The sequence below is a fragment of the Salvelinus namaycush genome, chromosome 1, assembly GCF_016432855.1.
Source record: "Salvelinus namaycush isolate Seneca chromosome 1, SaNama_1.0, whole genome shotgun sequence".
Taxonomy (NCBI): domain Eukaryota; kingdom Metazoa; phylum Chordata; class Actinopteri; order Salmoniformes; family Salmonidae; genus Salvelinus; species Salvelinus namaycush.
This window is the reverse complement of record NC_052307.1, coordinates 63,209,832-63,232,306: the sequence shown is the minus strand read 5'-3', so window position 1 is coordinate 63,232,306 and position 22,475 is coordinate 63,209,832. Positions and strand designations below refer to the sequence as shown.

Sequence of the window (22,475 nt, the reverse complement as noted above, 5' to 3'; positions counted from 1 at the left end):
ACACCCAGTCAACCTGACAACTGTGGGAAGCATTGGAGTCAACATGGGCCAGCATCCCTGCCTGTGGAACTCATTTGAAATGTTGTAGAGTTCATGCCCTGACGAATTGAGGGTGTTCTATGTATGGAAGGTTTCGTTCAAATCAAAAGGGGTGCAGTCAAAAAGTGATTAAATTCATATGGAACGACCCATACACTAGTTCAATAAAAAAAAAAAACAGTTTATCAACAAAGTATTTATTACAAAAAAAATACACTGGCTGAGTCATGACATAATATTGTCTATGATGCACAAAATAAATAGATAGCAAGCATCGCTCTGTGGCCTAACGGAGCGAATCCACACTGAACTTAAGCACTGAACAAGGTAAGCACTGAACAGCGTAAGTGAGATATCACCTTCTCTCCTTTGGCATGAAATGCATGCAGCTCAGTGTAAAACACAAACACTCCCCTCAAATACATTACAGTCAATTAAAAAGCACAGCCATTTCCCAAATTGTTAGCAAATTTGTTTATTAAAAAAAAAGAAAAAAAGACTTAGTGTTTTTTCTTTACAATATATTTAAAAATAGATTAGAAAAAAAATGTCAGTTTGCAATATTACAGTATTTCAACTAATTATGTACAGACCCATCCCACTGGGCGCAGACGTCAATTCAACGTCTATTCCACGTTGCGTCAACGTGGAAACATTGATCCAACCAGCGTGCGCCCAGTGGGATATTACAGTACCAAGTGATTGGATACATCACAGAGAAAGGGGTGGTGTTACGGAGGCTATTCAGCTCTGACTGAATAACACACCCACGACCTCCTTGGAACATCATTCTGAACAGATGGGCGCACAACAGCACTCCCGGGGCAGACATAGCCTCTAACAAATAGCTAGCGAAAGACTACAAGAGAGACTCTCAGAGAATCAAATCAAAAAAAGGCACAAACGTTGACAGGATGATCAATAATATCACAGTAAAACGTCTTTGAAAATGCACAATCTACTGACGGTTACCCATCACATGGCACCCTGTAGTTGAACGAGTAGGGACCTGGGGATAAGATTTGGTTAGTCAAACAAAGACCATGTCCAAATCATGCACATCAGATGTCACATACCCTACAAAAGAACTTTCCCCTCCCATCCAGGTTCTCATGTCAGTTCATAGCCTAATTTCTGAAACGAAAGCCGGGGGGGAGACAGAGTGGTAGACTCACACGGATGCGTCTCCATCTGAAATCTAACATTTCCAAATCAAATAGACAAATAACAAGGAGTAAAGGAGATTTCCAAGCATGGTCGTATACCTAATTGAGTATACAATCTTGCCAGCAGACCGGACATAAGCTACCGAACAAATGTATTAGAACAATTCAGTCATGGATTGTATGTGTGCCATTCAGAGGGTGAAGGGGCAAGACAAAATATTTAAGTGCCTTTGAACGGGGTCTGGTAGTAGGTGCCAGGCTCTCTGGTTTGGTTTTTCACACTTGACACATAAAACAAAGAGATTTAGTCCTGGATCTAAGGTTTCAGCTTCCTATACGTGACAATGTAAATACTGAACCAAAAAACAAAAGATAAGCTCTCCAGAAATAACAAATTGGCTTCACAAACGACACATTTAGCCAACTCCGCATGGGCAAAATGAACATTAAAATAACCTGAAGCTTTCCCACAAGAAATATGTCAGATCTATCCAAAACTATTTGAACATCTGACCCAAAACCACCAATCAATTCACTTAGGCCCATAGTCACTTCCCTTTCCCCACTGTATCCCCTCTGTCTCATGGTCTGCATAGGTAAGGAGGTCCTTAGGTGCTCAGAACGATGCAGTAAGAAGCTGCACTACAGCACGTCCACGAATAGAATCATACAAAGCGGCGGTCATAAACCCTGATAGATTATACGTAGCAAAAAGTGGCCTATGATCAGCATGAGGTTCTGCCTGGTTGTCTCTTGCTTTAATTCACCCAACCACTCATTAAAATGCAAACTATGTAAATGGAGGGGGGGGGGGTTAAGTGCGGTTTAAATGCAGACTGTCACGGTCTTCCTGACATTAGTACTTTGAATTGTAAATGAACGTGAGACAATAATAATCTGCCATTATAATGAGAATTTCAGCGTGCAGAAGATAACGATTTCATTTATTTGATACACTGAGCTACACAAACGCAATCCAGAAATCCCATGAATTATGGATATTTAATTTGATCATCATTTCCTACACCCATCTGTCTACATAAAAACAGTAAGGGCATGCAAATCATTGCCAAGTCACCACTCTGCATACCAAGCATGTTTAGTGTGAAACTAAACGGAAAGGTGAGTGAAGTTCGGAAATACTTTAGCAGAGGTAGTCAAGCGGAAACACCATATTCAACGTCAGTCTACAGTAGTCTATAGGCCTATCACTTGAAAAGCTGGTCATTTATCAACCTCTGCTATTGGTCAATATAGCACAGATTAGAGACAGGCTACTAATGAACCTGCTATTCCTTTGTTCTCACAAAGGTTTAGTATACTAGCACACCGCTCTGTGCTAGTATGTCAATCACTCCAGCCATCCATTATCTACAAGTGCTAGGCCTATATGGAGAAACTTTGGAAATTGCTTAACATATTCAAACTTGGCAATTATTTAGCTAAAACATGAATCTAGAAATTATTATCGTAATCAGAACAGTAATAATTTCACTAAAGTAACTACAAGTAGCCCAAGGTAAACACAGCTGGGTGTTGGCTGCAATCAAAGTTCAATGGTTGTCCATTTACCATCTCCCCACCATAACACCTGTGTCTAACACGACCACTAATATGCACCGTAATAGACTGACCATAGCTTAAAAATTCCTCCCAAACCTATTTCTGCTTCAAGAGCCCTTCATGCTGTGGTGAATATTGGTAAAACAACAACTTGTTGCCAGCCTATCTATCCTACAGCTTTAGGACACCACCCTCAAGTGACCCATCATTACCATAACATACCAGAGGTCCAATAGGTCAAAATAGCATCAAACAGTGAATTGAACAAAACAAGGCATCTCCTTCGCTTCGACATAACGGAAACCAACACCATAGGCCTACATTGATACATTATTAACCAGCCTGGTCTCATAGACTAGACGTAACATAGTAAACGTAAATCCAGGACACTCAAATTAGTATGATAAGTTACGTTTCGTATGGTATGTATTAATTTGCGGAAATCCACCATCCATTTCGTATGATATGTTACGATTTACAATTCATTTTATATGTTACGAATTTGCAAAACATATGTTATGAAATTTGATAAACATATGCTATGTTACGAATTCTAGCTAGGTGGCTAACAGCTGTTAAGAATTTGCAAAATGTACAATATTGATTGTCTCAGATTTACGTACAGAATAATACGAAATGCTCTGAGACCAGGTTGTATTAACCCATATTAAAATATAAATATAGCTATGATGAACACAACATGCAAGTAGATGGCATCTCTGTACAGCCTAGTGCAGGCGCCACAGAAACTATAAATGTGAATGATTAAATATATTAAATTATATTATATTATATAAATTAAAGTATTTGAATAGAAAAGCTGCCGTGTGGTCAATATATGTTTGCTGAGTAAAATGGACTGAGCTCCATTTGTAAATACGGAAATGTCTGTTTGCTGAGGTATTAAACGTGTCTGAACTTGTTCAGGTATAACATTTTACTGCAATGCCTTGAAATTGGAATTTTCCAATTTTCTGTATGTCTGAGCTCCAACAGAGACACTTTTTGTAACCTTCTGTTAAGTACATAAAATTAAGAACCAGAAAACAAGATGCAAGGTACAGTACTTCCCTGTTAAGTTAGACTTAAGTCAGTCTGAGGGAGGTGGTAGGTTCCTGGCTCTCTGTTGGGGTAAGGGGAGGGGTACGGGGTTAAATGCTGTCTCACTGTGCTGTGCTGCCCTCTGCTGGTTGGGCTGCTCCCTGCTGCTGCTCCTTGTTCAGGATGATGCTGATGATGTCTCCCTCATGTTCCTTCATGTGCTCCATCAGTCTCTCCTTGCTGGTAGACTCAAAGCCACAGATACAGCAGCAGAACAGCAGCACACAATACTCCATGCCGGCCCGGGACTGGACCCCCTCCTTCCCGGGGGGGCTGTGCTGGGGGGTTTCACTCTGGGGGGCCTGCTCTCTGGAGGACCACTGGATGAGCTCTGTTGATGCCCCTGAGCCACCTCCCACACTGTCCACAGGGATTCCTGCTAGAGGTGCTGGGTCCTCCTTCCCACCCTGCACCACACCAGACTGCTCTGCCTCCCCCACTGCTGAAACCCTTTGCGGGGCACTGGGGGAACTACAGCCAGGGAGAGAGAGCAGGTTCACCATCAAGACAAAGACATTACCCTACACATCCCTGTTCGCTGGGACTCAAACACAGGCTTCAGTCTGACAGGAAGCTTTTCAGATGGTAAAGGCAGACCGTTAAAACTCCAACCCCCATCAACCCCTACTCACCGGCCGCTCTGGGAGATGGCCTCGTTGATGGCTTTGTTCACCTGCTCGTAGTTGTAGTTCTGATCGCCAGCGTGCTTCCACATGTGAGACTTGAGGGACGGAGGGTGACTGCACACATAGCCACAGAGTGAACACCTGAAAAACAAAAGGAGTAAGTGAGAGGGGGAAAGAGGGAGAGAGAAAAGAAAGGGCTCAAGTCTGTAGCAGAAGCAGCTGATTTAATATGCTGCTTGGGGTTCACTTTAATCCTCTCAACTCCATTATATCAAAAGGGATCAGCAGCACTAAAGACTCCTCAGGGAAAGACCTAGTGGCACACATGCTCTGATACTGCTTATCTGTACTGCTCTACATTATGCTCCAGCCAACTCTACACACCCAGACATCCTCCATATCGACACTAAAAGGAGAGTTCATTAGGAGTTCTTTCTGATGGTCGATGAGATGGGTTCTTCGTACACTTCAGCTTTTTCCTCCATCCCCACACTCTTTCGAAGCACATTGGCCTACTTTCTCTACCTCTCCCACTCCCCTGCCCAGGTCTCCCCTCTCTGACCCTGAGCCGGTCCTCACCTGTACCTCTCCAGAAGCTGAACCCTGACCCGGTCCTCACCTGTACTGCTCCAGTAGCTGGACAGCCTGGTGCTCCTGGGGATGTCTCCTCATGTGGCTCTTCAGGCTGTTCATGTTGGTCGTGGCAAAGTCACAGCTGCAGCACCTACAGTACCAGAGAGTGGGCCAGAGTTCGAGGGAATATCTCTGTACAGGCCTAGTTGTTTGACAGTTTGTGTCGTGCTTGGCTGTTTATGCTCGGCTTACTATTCTGTTTCGGTTGGTACAGCAGCAAAAGCCTGGAGGGCCACATTGTTGCCTTGGCGGCTATTTTGTTGCGAAGCTCAAAGTGTAACTGGCAGCACAACGTTCAGGGACGCGATACACTGTGTGGCTCAAATGGATAAGATGGCCTTAGTTAAAAGGCGGGCGCTTCTCTGTGGAACGGTTTGAAGTGTGTCAAGGATACCAAAGCATAAGCGTAGAAAGACTGCACTCCCTTGCATGAAAGGGCTCTATTGAGGGTCTATAGTGGGAAAACATCAAAACAAACTAGATGTGTGTCTGTGTGTGGCGTTAGAGAATAAGATCCCCCCCCCCCCCCCAGACATCTGACGGCGCCTCGAGAACAGGGCCGATCCGCTTACACGAGGGCTGCGGTGTGAGAAATACTCCAGCTGTAGACCGCAGCCAAGGTTAATCTTTATCTAACACTCACTGCCCCCTGCTGGAGATCTGCATCATAACATCGAATTTCTATTTTATTAATGGGTTTGAGTGAGCAATAGGATTATGTCATTGGAAACATGGAAAGCGGTGAATGTCTGGATGACTAAAATTAACCTAGCCTAGTTTGAGCGGCATCATCTGTCGGGCAGCAAGAGCACGCAGCTCTCAACTGGTTGTCGCGTGAAGCACCTCACAGAAGAACGACGCTGGTAGGGTAGGTAGGTAAGATGTTTCAACTTAATCTACCTGTGAATGCTAACTAAAGCAACAATGGGTATGCAAACAAGGTCCCAAGTCTCAGTTGAATCTTTGCGATGCGCAATTCAGTCATCATGGGCTATTTGAATGACGAAAAAAATTACTTCCCAATGAAATGGTGACTGCAAAGTAGGCCTACCTGGCAGAATGATATCATGATGATTAGTATCAATCGGGTGGGCATTGGTTTTGCAAACCCTATATTGTACAGTACAGAAATACCACTAAGCAAACAATGAATAAAATGGCAACTACACCCTCCCCAAAATATTTACCAGACCTAAAAAATAGTCTACTGATGTGGTTTAAATCATTGTTGTGGAATTAAAACATTTAATTGTTTGTTTTTTTCTATTTAAAAAAAAGTGTGATTTTGAGAGTGAAAACCTGAACAAATTCAGAAACCTGGAAAAACAAAAACGGAATTAAGCAAAATATTAAACAGATGTTATATGGCCCTACAACTGTAGCCTTCTGACTTTTAAAAATCGCTAACAATAACATATTTTTTGAGATTGCGCAAAGGTCTTATATTTTCCCTCAAAACAATCAATGTGAATATGATATTGTCAAGTTCAAATTGTATTATGTGTGTATGGAGGGTGGGTTACTTTAGGCTAGCTTGCTCATCCCACAAATTAAAAGATAAAAAAAATCACCTGATATTGTAATTATGCACGCATCATCAACTATCCTGTGAGATACTGGCCCGGGCCAGTATTTTCCCCCCAATTCGGGCCAGTAGCTTTTAGTTGGCACTGGCCTAGTGTGCCACTGGCAAATTTACTTGAATGTCAAGTCCTAAGGAATCCAGACTGCAATCATGACGAATCCTATTGACCTTATTACAAACACACAGACAGTAGACACCCAGCACCAACCTGTAAGGCTTGTCAGAGTTATGGATCCTCCGGTGGTTCCGAACTCCAACGTACGTGGAGCTGGTGTAATCACACACGTCACATCTGTACACCTTCTGCGAACTGATGGAGTCTGGAGAGTGGAACAAAAGTACACATTAAATACTGTGGACAAAGGATGCAGTGCCAATGAAATTAAACAACCAAAACGGGTAGTGGAGAGGATAGTTGGTGAGAAATCTTTGATTAAGAGTAAAAAGACTGATCGTGTTTGGTCAAGTTGGAAAACACACTTGGTGCAACGCTCACCATAAAAAACATTTTATTCAAGCTTTAAAAAAATGTTTTATTAAAGGCTTGACGGTTCAGATAAAGGCCATTGATGAAGGCCAAAATATCAAGCTTTTAATAGTTGCCGAAATAAAACGGATTTTTAACGGTGAGCGAGCATTGCCCTTTTCACTTTGCAATTAATAAAACATTTTTTTGGGGGGGGTTGCATCTCAACTCGCGTTGGTCGAGCGCCCTCCACTTCGTTCCATTGAAAAACACATTTGACACATTTCCTCACCATCGTCTGTCATCTTTACAGATTCCTCCATGGTTGCCGTGGTTTCAGTGACAGGGGTTAGTGTTGCGCCGGTGTCGCCCAAACCGTGCTGGTCTGTCTCGTGGTTCCTCAGCTGACTCTGTGGAAAGGGTCAGTAATAAAAGAACAAGTCAAAACTTAAATGAGATCTTCTAGGGCTGTGGGGAAAAAAAGCACACAGGCTACCCTCACCTCTCCTAAAAAAGGATCTCTGATATCTATGGAGTTCAAAAGCCCACAGAATTCTATGATGGACTTAATGATGTCTGCAGAAACGGGCGAGGCGTGAAAGTAATGAAATCAATAGGCTAGTTCTCTACTCCCTGAATCAAACTAAACTTCCCCTGCTGCACTGCGCCAACCAGCACTATGCTGCAGAAAAAACTTCCATCTCAACATCTCACTTCTACAATCAGTTCATCTCATCTTATCTTTATGACCGTAATTTGGGTCATCGAGAAACAAAAACTCAAGAGCAATATTCTCTCCTAGAGGAGGAGCGACTTCAATAAAAAATCTCTGCCCAGGGACATTGAGGCACACAGTCTGTCCTAATTTCTCTCTTCAGTCTTTCTACTCACTTTGTAATAGAAGGCCTCAGTACACTGCTTGCAGTGGTACATCCTGGTCTTGCAGTGGTTGATCATGTGGCTCTCTAGATCTTTGCTGTCCAGGGCAATGTGTTCACAGATGGGACACTGGTAGGGCTGTCTCTGGCGGTGTACTCGCAGGTGCTGCTTGATGTAGCCCTTGTTCCCACTACTGTAGCGACACAGGCGACAGCGGTAGGGCCTCTCGCTGCCAGGGATGTAGTCCACCAGACCCCCACCAGGGTTACCCGGGTCCCCCCCCCCACAGGCGCTGACCTCCCCAGCGTATTGGCTCTGGGCGTTGTCCTGGAGCTCCTTCAGGATGTCCTCGTCCGAGGCATTCTGGTCCGAGCGCTCCTTTAGCCTCTCTATGACCGTCAGCAGGGACAGGCTGATGCCAGCCTTGGCGGGGCCCTCGGCCAGCCAGTCCTCTCTGGACCCCTGCAGCTCTAGGTCTACCAGCGCTGCCCCCACGCTGCCCATGCTGGTCAGCTCCTCTACTGCTGCAGGGGCTCTGTCGGCTGCTACTGCTGCAGCCGTGGCCATCTCCAGGAGCCTCTGGCCCGTGTCAGGGCTCTGGCCCACGATGCTCCTGATGTGCTCCGCGGTCCTCATGGGCATGGTCACCAGGGTTTCAGCGGCCAGGGAGTGCAGCCTCAGAGACTCAGAGTGGGTCCTCCTGCGGGCTGGGGGAGCATTCTCGTCACGTGGAGGGTCCGTGGTGGTCTGCTGACTCTCACTGTTGCTCCAGCCAATCACCACCTCCTGCTGCCCATCCTTGTCAACAAACAGTGGCTGGTTCTCCACATGGCCCGCCTCCTCTGCAGCCAGCAGGCTCTTGTCTCTGCCCACCTCTGGGCTGGAGAGGGGATGGGTGGCCAAAGGTTCCTCTGCGCAGGGCAGTCGTTCCACTATGACGTTGACATGGTCTGCACTATTGGGGCTGCAGCTGATGATCTTCTGGGCTGACGACAGGAGGCTGTCTTTTGTACTGGTAATATGACAACAGTCCTGCATAGGTTCCACCTCAGTCTCTGTGGTCACCTGTACCTCCAACATTGGTTCCTCAGTGACAGGGTCTTTAGAGGGTTTGGTGATTGGTTCTGTCATGGCCTCATTCCCACATTCCGCCACAGGGGCACAGAGGTCGATCTGGAAAGTGGACATTTTGTTGAGGTTCTGAGATTTCTCTGGGACCGGGGTGAGGACTACTATGGTTTCCTCTGCAGGAGGAACTACAGGAGGTGCTGGTGCCACTGCCTCGTCCTCAAAGATAGGGTAAGAGCAGTCCACCAGACCTGCGTGCTTCCATGCATGGGTCTTTAACATTCGCTGCTGTCCACACACATAGCTGCAGATCAGGCAGCGGTACATCCCATACTCCTCATAGCTGTACCACTTCTTCTTAGCAGGGATCTCCTCAGCACAGTCCATGGCGGTTTTGAACACAGCCTCCTCCACACTACCCCCCATCCCTAACCCCTCATTTCCCTCGCTGGCCTGCTGGCTGGATACAGGGTTCTTGTTAGAGTTGCTGCAGTCAAAGTGGAGCCTGACGTGGGCCTCTAGCTCCTCTTGGTGGCTGGAGGTGAAGCGACACTCAGAACACATGAGGATGAGGTCACTGTGCTGCTCATCATGCTGCCGCAGGTGCTCCTTCAGCAGGCTCAAGGTCGGGGACAGGAACCGACACAGGCTGCACTGGTAACAGGTGATGGTCCTACTGCTGCCAGCGGGGGCATATTTGTCTGGCTGGATCTCCTGCTCTTTCAAATCTTCCTCAAACTCCCGGGCTCTCTTGCAGGGGGAGGACCCACCACTGCCCTCCCTGATCTCTGGGACTCTGACGGAGGCACAGGACATGAGGGCTCTCTTCTTCCCAGCCAGGGTGAATCGACGCGGGCGCTTCTCCACGATCTTGCTGAGCTTCTCTATCACCTCAATGAGGGAGTCTGCAGCCTGTTTCTGCTGCTGCCTCTGGTCATCATCCCTAGGCTCCATCAGGGTACCTGGGGGCGTTTCCACCCTTTCAGGGATGAAGACAGTCTCCTTTTGGCCTCTAGAGTGGGGGACCAAGATGGCAACTCCACTGCTGTCCTCCATGCCTGTAGAAAGCAAAACAAGCCTGTTAAAACTACCACAATCAGCTTGGCATGCACAGCACAGAAATATGATCATGGCTTGTAAACTCTGTTAATGTGTCTCTTGCAAATATCGTTTTGCTATCTTCGCAAATGTTCTTCTTTCCATCTTAGTCACACACAAACAAATGTGTTTAGGCTTACACTGAAAAAGAAACCTGTTGTGTTACTGTCTGGGGCAGTGTGCAAAACACAGCAGGGGTCATAGAGTACAGTACTTAACTTGGAAAGTCCCAATCAGAGTTATTTAGTTTTACCATTCCTACTTCCAAGTATTCTAGTTGATAGAAAACACTGTGGTAATTCAGTCAAGCGGATCACTGATAATTGAATAAGGATGCAATGTTGTTTTCCAGTGTCACAGAGGAAGACATTCCTGTGGTTAAGCACATCATGTCTGCAATTGGTACCACACTTTCCCCTTTGACCGCAATCCAGGTTCTCTTTTCTTTGGGTTCTGCTTTAGCCTAGGCCTAAATATCACTGAACTACCTAGTGCTCCTTCTGCAAAAGTGACAAAGACCTTGGGTAGGCAAATAGTTGCTCGCACAATCCACAAACTGCAGTATATTAAGGGAATGTTCAAATCAAAGACATTCAAATAAGATTTTTGCTAGGGTTTGGTAGCAGACCACTTTGGCTTAGTAGCTAGCTAACTAGCTGAACAGGGACATCGATATGTGTGCATGACTAGGAGGACTGCCCTCTGACAGAACGAGCTAAAAATAACATTTAATTCACGGAGGCGTGGTGGGTTGACTCTGCCTTTGGCTAGCTCACGAAAGCAAAATAATGATCTGTAAAAGCTTATAGCTAGCTAACTTAGCTAGCAAAATGGCAGGTTACATAGCCACAATAATCGCGCAGCTGTGTCGAGAACATGGAGTCCAACGCTAGAGACATGCATTATTTATCTGGAAAAAGGGGCAGGACATGCACTGTACATGACAACAAGCCAACCGCTTGGAGATAAGCTAAGCTAGCAGTAGCACACGAGTCTCTCACCCAACGCACTGTAAAATATATCTAGCTATTTGATTTGCTTCTTGTTTAATAAATATCAAAGTAAAGGGTCATGCGACTTTTATGTGTCAGTTAGCTAAGTACTTACTGAACCGGCAAATATGAATGATCTTTGGCCTCAAAACAAAATACAAAAAATGTGCTTTATCCTTTAGCAATAAAGGTGGCCTCTGTCTCTCACACTAAAATGGCGAGGATGGAGCACTGATCACGTGACTCCAACCTAAATGGTCAGGTGACCAAGATGGAATCCGTCGTAATTTGAGACAGAATCAGAGACCCACAAAAAATCCACTGAACAGTTACTGACAGCATTGGTTTATGAGTATGTAATATGGGTGAATTCACAAGTAATATGCCTTAGGATAATGCAATCAAGGCCAAATTGTAAACGCATATCTAACGGAGGTAAAGTGCAGGTGCAGCTCTGTCACTGAGAAGCTAATATTCAATGTGCTTTGTAGTGCATAATGACCTTAATTTATCTCCCAAATATATTTTAAATCTAAAACTTGCTCTTCTTCAATTTATATTCACCGCTCATCCCACCAGTTTGTGGAAATCAAATACTGCCATCTAGTGCTTGTTAAATGACATTGAAAGGCTTGTTCAATTGCGTGCACCAGGACCGACTTTAGGAAACCCTCCCTCAACCAATAGTAGGCCATTAAAATATATAGAATATCCTTCATTCATCTCTCTGTATAACTTGACCACCATGACATTGTTTGCACACCACCATGAAACACCAAACAAGAGGAATGCGACTTTAAAATCCTAGGGACGAAATGCAAACAGTTTATGGAAAGCTGTTTTAACATAAATTAATATTTTTTTTATATCAAATTCAATTATCGATATCAATAACTCAAATTTTGTTTAATAAATGTTTTTATAAAAACAAATATACAATAATGACGTTCATGGGGGCATTTGCATGCTCCTGATAGGTTCTCTGCTCCCACTGACAGATAGACAGGAAGACACAGGTGAGCGACATGGCTGGCCCGCACTTCCTTATAAATCATGCATTACTTCATTGATATTCAAGGCTCTTGAAGCTGATTGGTTTTCAGTCTTAATAATGCCAAATATGCCGTAATAATGCCAAACTTGAAATATTTGATACCAAACTATTTTTGATACAAAAAGTTAAGTATTGATGAATCTATTATCAATATAAAACATTTGAAATTCAATTATTGAAACAAAAAATACAATTATTAATATAAAAATGATATTAATATAATGTTAAAACAGCTTTTCATACAAAGTTACCCTTACTCATAACTCCAATTCCATTGCATTTCATTGAACCATCATTGGATGTCCCCTTTAGCCGACCCTGCCCAAATGCTGTCTGAACGCAAATAGCTACACCTAGCACGCGATACAGTTTGTTTTTCATACAAAAAAAATACATTACCCAGTTTAGGAATGTTGCACCCGAATATATTTTGAAAAACACGTGATTCAGCCGGAAATGTGGAATGGAATGTTCCAATGGAAATGTGAGGAAAGGGTGAGAGGTAGTCATTAAACGCTGTGATGCCTTAAACTTTGTAGGCAATGCCACGTACATTTACAAAAAAACTAAACTGTCCCTTTTCTGTCACAAATGTTGAATACAATCATATTTGAACTTACTCTGCCGATTTGTCGTGGTCCTTCAGCTGGTTGAAATTTTTTGACAAAATATCCACAGGAAAGTATTATTAAAACGACTTCAAAATGCAGGTCTATGTGTGTGGCAATCAAGATGTGTTTGCTCATGACTGAAGGCACATGCCTGCGATGCAGGCATACTAACAGGTTTTTACATGGTTTTGTGCATGTGCCAGGTGATAGAAATGTCAACTTTGAGCAGCTAAAGAACCAACCGACCGGTAGAGTAAGTTCAAATATAATGTTTTTTAAACATTCTGGCTTGTAAGGAAAATGTCCACGATTTTGCAGTGCTTTGTTTCAGACTGTATACCAAGAATCGGTATCAAAGTCAGATTTATTAGGCAAGGTGAGAGGGTGTCATAGTGGTGTGATGGTGGTGTGTGAAAATAGCCAGGTGCAACTTTGGTAAACTGCGCTCAGTAGGTGTATATTTTGTATTTGAAAGGTTCTTTCCCGCCTATATGAAAGTTAAGTTCCAAATGTTTCCAAAACTGTACTGCTAGTGAGGATTAATAAAGTTTCTAAATGATAAAACAAGGCGTCGGGATTGCAGTTATGTGCAATTGAGAACTCAACGGCTGGGTTTACCCCCTTGGCTTCTTGAGAGCTAGCTACCCATATACACCACTGTCACACATATTTGCACATCAAAAATAGGCCTATCCCATATCAATGTGATACCAGAACATGTTATATGATAAACATTGTTATTCCATTTCAAACCACAGCTGGCCTGTCTCTGACAAACATCATCTTGATTTTCAAATGAGGAAATAAGAGGGACACATTAAATGTATTTGTTATTAACCGCAATACTATCAATAAAGCCGCTGTGGAGAAGGACTGTGGACACCTGAAGTTACTGGTCAAGGGCTGGGTCCCCATGCTGTTGGGTGAGTTTTTGAATAGCACAGTGGAACCACTGCAGCAGCGAGACATCCATAGGGTGGATGAACATAGTCTGTCACATGGGTCTGTGTACCCTGATGTGTAGTCGAGACGTGACCATGCTATCCAATCCCTGGACAGCAGGGCCACGCATTACTACGTAGACAAAAACCTAAACATCCTTTGTCTGTCAGGAATATTGAGTACAATTATATTTGAACTTATTCTACCAATTGTCTGTGGGGTGGTTCTTATATAGGGTGTAATTTGAGTCAAAATATCCAAAGGAATGTATTATTAAACAGACTTTTTTTGTCTCATATTCCACCCTATATGAGAACCAACCCCATGGACAATTGGTAGTTCAAATAAAATTGTATTCAACATTTGTGACAAACAAGGGACGTTTAGGTTTTCGTCTATGTAATAATCAGGGTTGGGGTCAATTCCATTACATTTCCAGTCAATTCAGAAAGTAAACCGAATTCAATTCCAAATGTTCTTCATTGAAAAAGCATTGAAGAGAATTGGAATTGGAATTTCTGTGTACTTCCTGATTTGACTGGAATTGAAATGGTTTTGACCCCGACCCTGGTAATAATGCGTGGCCCTGCAGCCCAGGGATTGGATAGCATGGTCACGTCGGGACTACCCAATGTGATATTCATTCAGTGTGTATCTATTTCCCTTGAGCTTCAGGTAAAATATGGATGAAATCATCTGAGAGTGTGTGGGGTTTTGCATGCTGCAGACAAAGGCCTAGTCTCAGGGTCCAGCCAATCCAGTAATGTAGTGTCGGTGTGTACTGGGCTGAGCATAGTGCTGGTGGTCACTAGAGAGAGACGTTCATACAGGGCTGAGGAGAGAGGACGTGAGTTGGTCCAGTAATGCCATGGCTGGATTTATTGTTCTAATTACATTTCCAGGCTTTTATCATACACTGTTTATGGTGGTGATTTGTCCACTGTATGACTTTGTTTGTAGAGCCAAAACGGTATTATTTGAGGGCTTCCTTGGTTTAGTGTGGTGGGGAGTTGCTACAGTATGTTTACTGTTGTCTAAACCTATGACTATGTCAAGATTTATCTCCAGCAAGTCAGACCTAACCAATACCCACCAGGATTTACTGTCCAATCATGATGTTTACCTACATTTAGCTGCTGGTTGGTTGTTTTTTGGTAGCCTACACACACAGACATCTCTGCTCCACCACCATAACAGCCCCCCTCCATCCACACAACAATAGTGTGTGAGTTCAGAGATACACAGTCCATCTGACCCCCTTTATATTAAACAAATAAAGGTATGCCATGGGCTGCTTATTATTAATATCAATCTGACAGTGTAGGGGGGTGCTATTAGAGGTCAGGTTCCCTCCCGTGCTGCAGTGGTGCAGCCTCAGAGGAGGCTGGTGGGAGGAGCTATAGGAGTACGGGCTCACTGTAATGGAACAAATGGAACGGATTCACAACATGCGGTTTCCCAATGCTTGATGCGCCTGATACCGTTCCATTTATTCCACGCCAGTCCTCCCATAGCTCCTCCCACCAGCCTCCTCTGGTCCACATATTCCCCCGCCGCTGTACTTGGTCAAGTTGCATATACATCTTCTTCCACATGATTTTATTAACTCTCATATCTACACCTCCTATTACCACAGCTGCCTCTCATTCAAAGGCACACAGCCTGCTCTCTAATTTGAAGTGACAAGCCATATACTTTCGCTCACACATTACGCGCTAGCCTCGGGCAAGGGAGCCTGCTCCTTTGAAAATGTTGGAATCAAGTTATTTCTATGGAAGTATTAAAGTAATACCTCAGTTTAAGCTATTATTTCAGAGTTTTTTTTCCCTTCACCTGGAGGGCTCAGGGAGTGGTAGAAACGGGGAGAGGGAAAAACAGAGAAAGAGATGTACAGCATTGCGCTACGTTTTGACAACACCTTTGATGAGTTGATGAGTCAATATGTGTGAAGCTTATTGAATGCAGACAAAGACAAAAAGCTCATTTGATGGTTATGTGTGTGTTTTCTATGTAAATGCTTGTTTGTGTGGGGTTGCTTGTCTATATTTTAACATGTGTGTGTGCGTGTGTGTGCTCACACCTGTGTCTTTGTGTGTGTCCGAGTGTGTGTGATCGTTGTCAGTGTGTATTTTTGAGAGTGAAGAGGAGAAGCCCCAGAGGACTGTGTGACCCAAACCCTGTCTGATGATGCCACAATGTGCTAGAGCAGCTCTGTCACACCACCGCTGACATTAACATCATATCACTCAAACCACATACCACATTACTTCTGCAATTCCTATTCCTACTACCAAGACTCATGCATCATCACCATCATCACCACACCACACAAATCAATACTGACATCACTTTTTAACTGAGCTGTTGTTCCTCTCTCCCCATCTGTCAATCCTCCATCAGTCAGCACATGCATTCATCTTTGATGTAGCCAAACTGCTGTTTCCACTCTGACCAGTGAGTGGTGCTAGAAGCCTTGCACCACTGGAACTCTGGCTAGCGTCAGGACATTGTGACCTTTGACATGCATTCATTTATCACCTCTGTCTACGGAGCACCATTTGAGTGCACGGCCATGGGCGGCCGTACATTATTTGGCTGTGTTCTCACTTCCCACATATCATATATGTGAGGCACGGGAGGACAACAGGGGGGGGGGGAGAGGCTATATTGTTTTGTGGCAAATTGATGTGATCCATCTGACCATGTGACTCCTGCAACACACTCCCTAAGTGACCACCGAAGGGCTAGAATTGCATTGTGGGTCTTTAGGCAATAAGGGACGATCTATGTCCTCCATTTTGCTGGGGGGAACAAACAAAACGTCAGCCCGTGTTCATATATTTCACACTCCTTTTCCCTAAAATATATGCTCTCCGTAGAAACATTTCTGTGGCTCGCACACGGCTGCTTTTGGAATCATTTTCTAGAGAGCCTTTGGCTTATTTGTGGTCTCTGATCCGATTTCCCACCTCTCCGCTGTGATTTCTCATTCCATGGTTGCCTTAACGAATCTCTCAGCACTGTTTTACTTGGAGAAAATACCACCGCAGAACACTTTCACTGCAAAATGAGTACGCACAGGAATATGAACAGCAACTTACAGCCTGCATCATTTGTAATTGCTACATTGTACCGCACCATGATTGTATGCCCCAAAAAATCCATAAAAAACACAGTTTCATACAGCGATGTTCGATTTGGACATTATATACCCCATCCATGACAATGGACACAATCTGGGTACAATTCATAACTAAGTTGGGTTAAGAATTGTGGCGGCAGGTTGCCTGGGGGTTAGAGCGTTGGGCCAGTAATCAAAAGGTTGCTCGATTGAATCCCCGAGCTGACAAGGTAAAAATCTGTCGTTCTGCCCCTGAACAAGGCAGTTAACCCACTGTTCCTAGGCCGTCATTGTAAATAAGAATTTGTTCTTAACTGACTTGCCTAGTTAAATAAAGGTACAAAAATAAATAATTGCTGGCATATTGGTTACCATTTCACATAGGGAGCCATGGAGCCCCATGATTGCCAAAATAGCTGAAGCTCCACTTTTATTGTGTTATGCTAATGGTACATTACATTACAGAGGTCCTCATTGGAGATGGTTATAAGTGCTTTATCTCAGAGCGGTTAAAGGGTCCTCTTCATTCCCCAGTCTGCCACTATTTGTAATGGAGACACATTTAGAATGAGAGAAGAGGAGTGCCTGGCCATGAAGGAGACAGGGACAATAATGCTGGCATGAGGATCACTGTGTGTGTGTGTGTGTGTGTGTGTGTGTGTGTGTGTGTGTGTGTGTGTGTGTGTGTGTGTGTGTGTGTGTGTGTGTGTGTGTGTGTGTGTGTGTGTGTGTGTGTGTGTCATTTGTTTGACTGAATAGCTATTATGATCTCATGTCTGTCCATGACTGGATATACACAGTGGTTTATCTCAAGATTAAAATGTTCGACCTTCCAAAGATACTAGGAATATGGAACTGCAGATATGCTCTCATGCACACATGCACACACAGAACTCACCAAAAATGTTTGTTATGTTCTACTATTTTAAACAATTGAATGTTTTGTGCATGTTTAGTAATATGGCAACATTCACATACCATGCATTTTATGTACCTCCTATCTACCTCCCCCTGATTCATATCTGAAGTTTTTAAACAAAAAGCCGCAAATTGCAGTAACATTACCCTTCGATTGCTCACCGTGGAACAATTTTCCTTTAGCCAGTGAAATTAATTACTTATTGATCTGTGACTAGTTGAATAAAATGAAGTGAATGAATGAATAAGTGAATAAATGGCAGGATTTGTGCCTCAGGTAGTTATCCACTTTTGTGGACGTCATGCTTTGCAGCTTCCATTTTTCATATGTCATTGATTACTATGGAAAGAGTGGCTATGGCTAATGTTTAACTTATCGGTTTAATAGGTTCGAATTAAACTGATTAGTAGCAAATTACAGACAGTTGCCAACAGGTGAGACATTTCCCTGTAATATGAGGGGAATTGTTCAGAAACACTGATTGTTTTCATGTATTAAGCATTTTGCTTTCAGAACTCCTTTAGGAACTACCCATGCACTATGTCCAGGCCTGTGGACTCTCTACCTATCCCGTAAGCAAATACAGCAACTCTAAATCAACACTAGGTTATTCTTTCTCCTTGCTGCTGTCTACCAGTATGGTAGATTCTTACAGAAGAAACTAAACCCCCTCAGCAAAAAGAGGAAAGAGAGGAAGCCAATGTAAAGATTATGGTGCAGCGAAATAGATTAGTTTTGCTTGACCAACTAAGTGGTGTGTGGCTGTGGAAAGTTGTGTGCTAATTGAAATCTTCCTAAGGATCTTCTTAAATAGATATCATTAGCACTCGGGAAAGGATCGGCCAGCTAATAAACATTTATTTATAGCAAATTATTGCCTAATGTATCAAATTCACAACATGCAGCAACCAAGATTTATACATGACGTTAGAAACCTGTATTACATTTACTTAAGGTATTCAGCCAAGCACATGTTCATATAAAACACTTTTTTTTATAGATTGCGGTTTATGATAGAATATGTAAGATTAACCGCTCTCTGTGTGTTTTTGTTTGACAGATTTATGGTTGCTATAAAGTTTGTTTATTAGACTGGCGCAAATAATTAAATTGTGGAGTTTTAAGTGCCGTATTCACCTAATGTAAGGAACTAACGTGTGTAAATACCAGCCCGTAAAACTGGAATTATCTCTGAAGTCAAGGAGTCAAAATATTTACCTCTATAAATCTGCCTTTAACATCTCACTGATTATGGTCAGCAGACACCCTGTCGATGCGCCTTTATTTTGTGCTCAACAGCAGGAGATAAATGCTCTTTTTCAAATGACTGTTTTTCATTGCTGCTAATTTCCTTTGCCCTTTAAAATGAAGGGATTGGGACACAGAGGAGAACTCTAGAGGTTAAACTGCATCACCCAGCACCATTATCACCAGTCTGAATGTACTGGGCCTAACACTCAACTACCCAATTAGGTCAGGAAAAGGGATTGAACATCAGATTGATTTCTAGAATATTAGGAATAATCTTACATTCCTTTGTGTGAGATAATTGGACGCCTTCACATCTGTTTTGCCCACAAGGACATTTGTTTGACCTGCCTCCATGAAAATGATGTGCCAAAACTGTTGTGATCTCACGTAAGCACTGTTTCATTGATTATTAGTATGGAGTGTTTCCTGGTATGTATTACAACGATAAGAACATGGAACAGCAGAGGATGGTAAGTCCTCCCTATCTGGTAACATCCACACTATTTCAGTATGTCACTGTATTAAGAAAATTTAAATTTTTTGGTTGGTCATTTAAAATAAAACCGAACAATTCCTGAGGTGTGTGTGTACTGTACATCCAAACATCCATACTGTGCACCTCTTTCCCCACTCTTCACTACAGACAACAGCTCCAGAGGAAGATAAATGTCTTCCCTCTGAGAAATCCAATAGAAATTCAGATGCATTTAACAAGTAGAGAATCCAAACTTTCCCCTTGTAGTTTGTGTCTGAACAGGAGGACAGGCCTAGGGAGAGAGGGAGACAACGAGCTTTGTTCTGCGACAAACTGTCTGTTCCCTACACACAATCTGTGTTCTGGGAAGTTAGTGAAAATACTGTATACTGTATGAGATACAATAATTGTTATTTCCTGGCTCATCCCAACATGGTGTTAATCTCATGTACTGAAATATGTAGTCTGTTGACTCCTGCACATGTGAGTAGAGGGTCAAACACACTATTTAGCCAGACAATGATAACATGGGGTTAGAGCGTTGGACTAGTAACCGAAAGGTTACAAGATCGAATCCCTGAGCCGACAAGGTAAAAATCAGTCGTTCTGCCCCTGAACAAGGCAGTTAATCCACTGTTCCTAGGCCGTCGTTGAAAATAAGGACTTGCCTGGTAAAATAAATACATAAAATACATGTAGTGTGACACACAACCATAGAGCAGACAGATCTACGACAGATTCACTTTTGGTGATAATATCAAAAGCCATACGCAGTCGTGTATATGTGCATTTAACGTTTTATGTGTGTGTGTGTGTATAAGCCCAGTCAAACAACACCTGAGCTATGGTATAATAGGATAATTAATTCAGTGCAGAGACTAGCCAACACATGGAGCGATGGGGGTGTTAGTGTGTATATGGGGGTGGGTGGGGGTTAATACAACATGATAAATATTTGATTTCTGTTGGGGCTTGTCCCATCATTCCAAATGGGAAATGGCTGTAATGCGATTGGGAACAGATTTTCCTCTGGTAGGCCTGGGCTGTATGCACTAGAGACAAGGACCAGCGACCGACAAGCATGCGCGGCTTGGGGAAATGAGAGTCAAAATACCCTTACAAATCACAGCAGGGCACCATGTTCCACCACTGGCTCCATCACAAATCTGAAATGACCCGGGAAAGCCATGATAACGCTGATGGTAGCTTTGTTTTTTTTTTAAACACTGAACACAGTAGCCTACTGTCTACTTTTCTTAGTGTTTGTATGAGTACCAATATATACATTCTATTCTGTAATACTTTAAGACTCCGAGACAGAAAACATTTTGAATCTTGCATTCACTATTTGAAACATTAGGCCTAATCTTTGCATATGATTTTGATTTTATAGATGGGGTCATCGAAACTGACACATTGTCAATGTTCACTATTAGTTCAACATATGTCCCAGTCCAGTGGTGACACTTTGCTACAGGCACCACAGCTCTGCTCTCTTTTAACAGGCGTTGCTCTTTTCCGGTCAAGAGGCACAGCAGTTTGCCTGTCTCAGGGCTTGCAGAAACAGATGTTTACTCTGAAAAAAATCTAACCTAATACTGCAGGGAGCAGCACTGAGATATATTTATAGACAAGTGTGCCACACAATCAAGAAGCATTTGTCCTCAAGTGGGGGGGGAAATATGGTTTCAGCAGTATTCGGTGGCACCGAGTGAAAGTAATGATTGATTATATCCAGAGAGAACACTTTGTACTAATTTCATCATTGCTGAAAAATGACAGGGGCACTTCTGTAACAAACACACACTCAGTGTTGTTGTCCCCCCCCCCCCCTCCCCCTACACACTTTGTCTTCACTTTTTTGGGGTGAAATTGTCAGAGAAAATTAATGCAATTAACTTGGCCCAGGGCAAAAAGCAGAGTTTCAAGTTTTTCATGCTGCAATGCTGTTATCTGCTGATGAAGAAAAAACAATTCTGTTTCCACTATCATTTTCTTCTCTTCACACAACAAATTTCTCTGCTGTGGATGTCTCGAGGAGGCAGTAATGTCATTGTATCCGTTCCCATTTGAGCTGAAAAGGAGATGGCCGCGTACGTCAGCCTCCTGAAATCACTGTTAATGTGTCCTAATGACTAAGGAAGACCGCCGCTCACGTTCCACATTAATATTGCCATACAGCGCATAATTCGCTTTGCGTCTCCTCTTTTGAAATAAACAAAACCGAGTGCACGCACGCACCTCATCTAACGAGAGAGCCTCATCTGCAAACACACACTTCACACACAGCCCTTCTCATTCACCGTGTAGCCTACACCCTGGTCTGCTCAATAACAGCCAGCTGTGTGTCAGTATGCAGCCAGTGCCACGCTCCTCCAACAACACCTTGTGCAAAGAGTTAATGCACTTTCTATCTACAGCACTGTTTCTCTATTCGATTTCAGGTCAAATATTCAGAGACAGAACATCAACGATATGAAATCAGGTTGTGCATAACGGTCTTGAGCTAATGAAGAAAGGTCCTTTGGAGTTGTATAGCATGTAAACCATTTAGACATTGGAGGGTCAACTTATTTACATTTTCTTTGATATGTGTTCCTACTTAAACAACCGTATGTCTTGTAATTGATGTTGTTGTACTTATAGTTTTTTATAAATGGGTGCTGTGGACAAGTGGACAGGGACTGACGTTAGTGTGGTTTTATGGGGACCTGAACGAGTGATGTTGCTCTCAGTGTTCAGAATGCACTAAGACATGGCGGCGTGACCCCGCTGCCTGTGTTTATGACTAGCAAACACAACCCTAAAGAGTCCATTAGTCTGGATAAAGTCCCCTCCAGCCGCTTCGCTTTTAACTCATAGAATTAGATAGAGGGACACAATGAA

The 22,475-nt window shown here is 43.2% G+C and overlaps 1 protein-coding gene across 1 annotated transcript; it reads right to left on the bottom strand.

Annotated features, from left to right (window-relative positions):
* Positions 1 to 220: 220 nt before the first annotated feature.
* LOC120046970 (zinc finger protein 507-like) lies at positions 221 to 11,432 on the bottom strand. The gene is made up of 7 exons (XM_038992525.1): positions 11,332 to 11,432; positions 8,071 to 10,184; positions 7,472 to 7,589; positions 6,922 to 7,033; positions 5,115 to 5,219; positions 4,502 to 4,636; positions 221 to 4,340 (listed from the first exon to the last, which is right to left on the bottom strand). The coding sequence occupies exons 2-7, from the start codon at positions 10,180 to 10,182 to the stop codon at positions 3,932 to 3,934; spliced, it is 2,991 nt and encodes a 996-aa protein (XP_038848453.1). The 5' UTR covers positions 10,183 to 10,184; positions 11,332 to 11,432; the 3' UTR covers positions 221 to 3,931.
* Between the last annotated feature and the right edge of the window lie 11,043 nt (positions 11,433 to 22,475).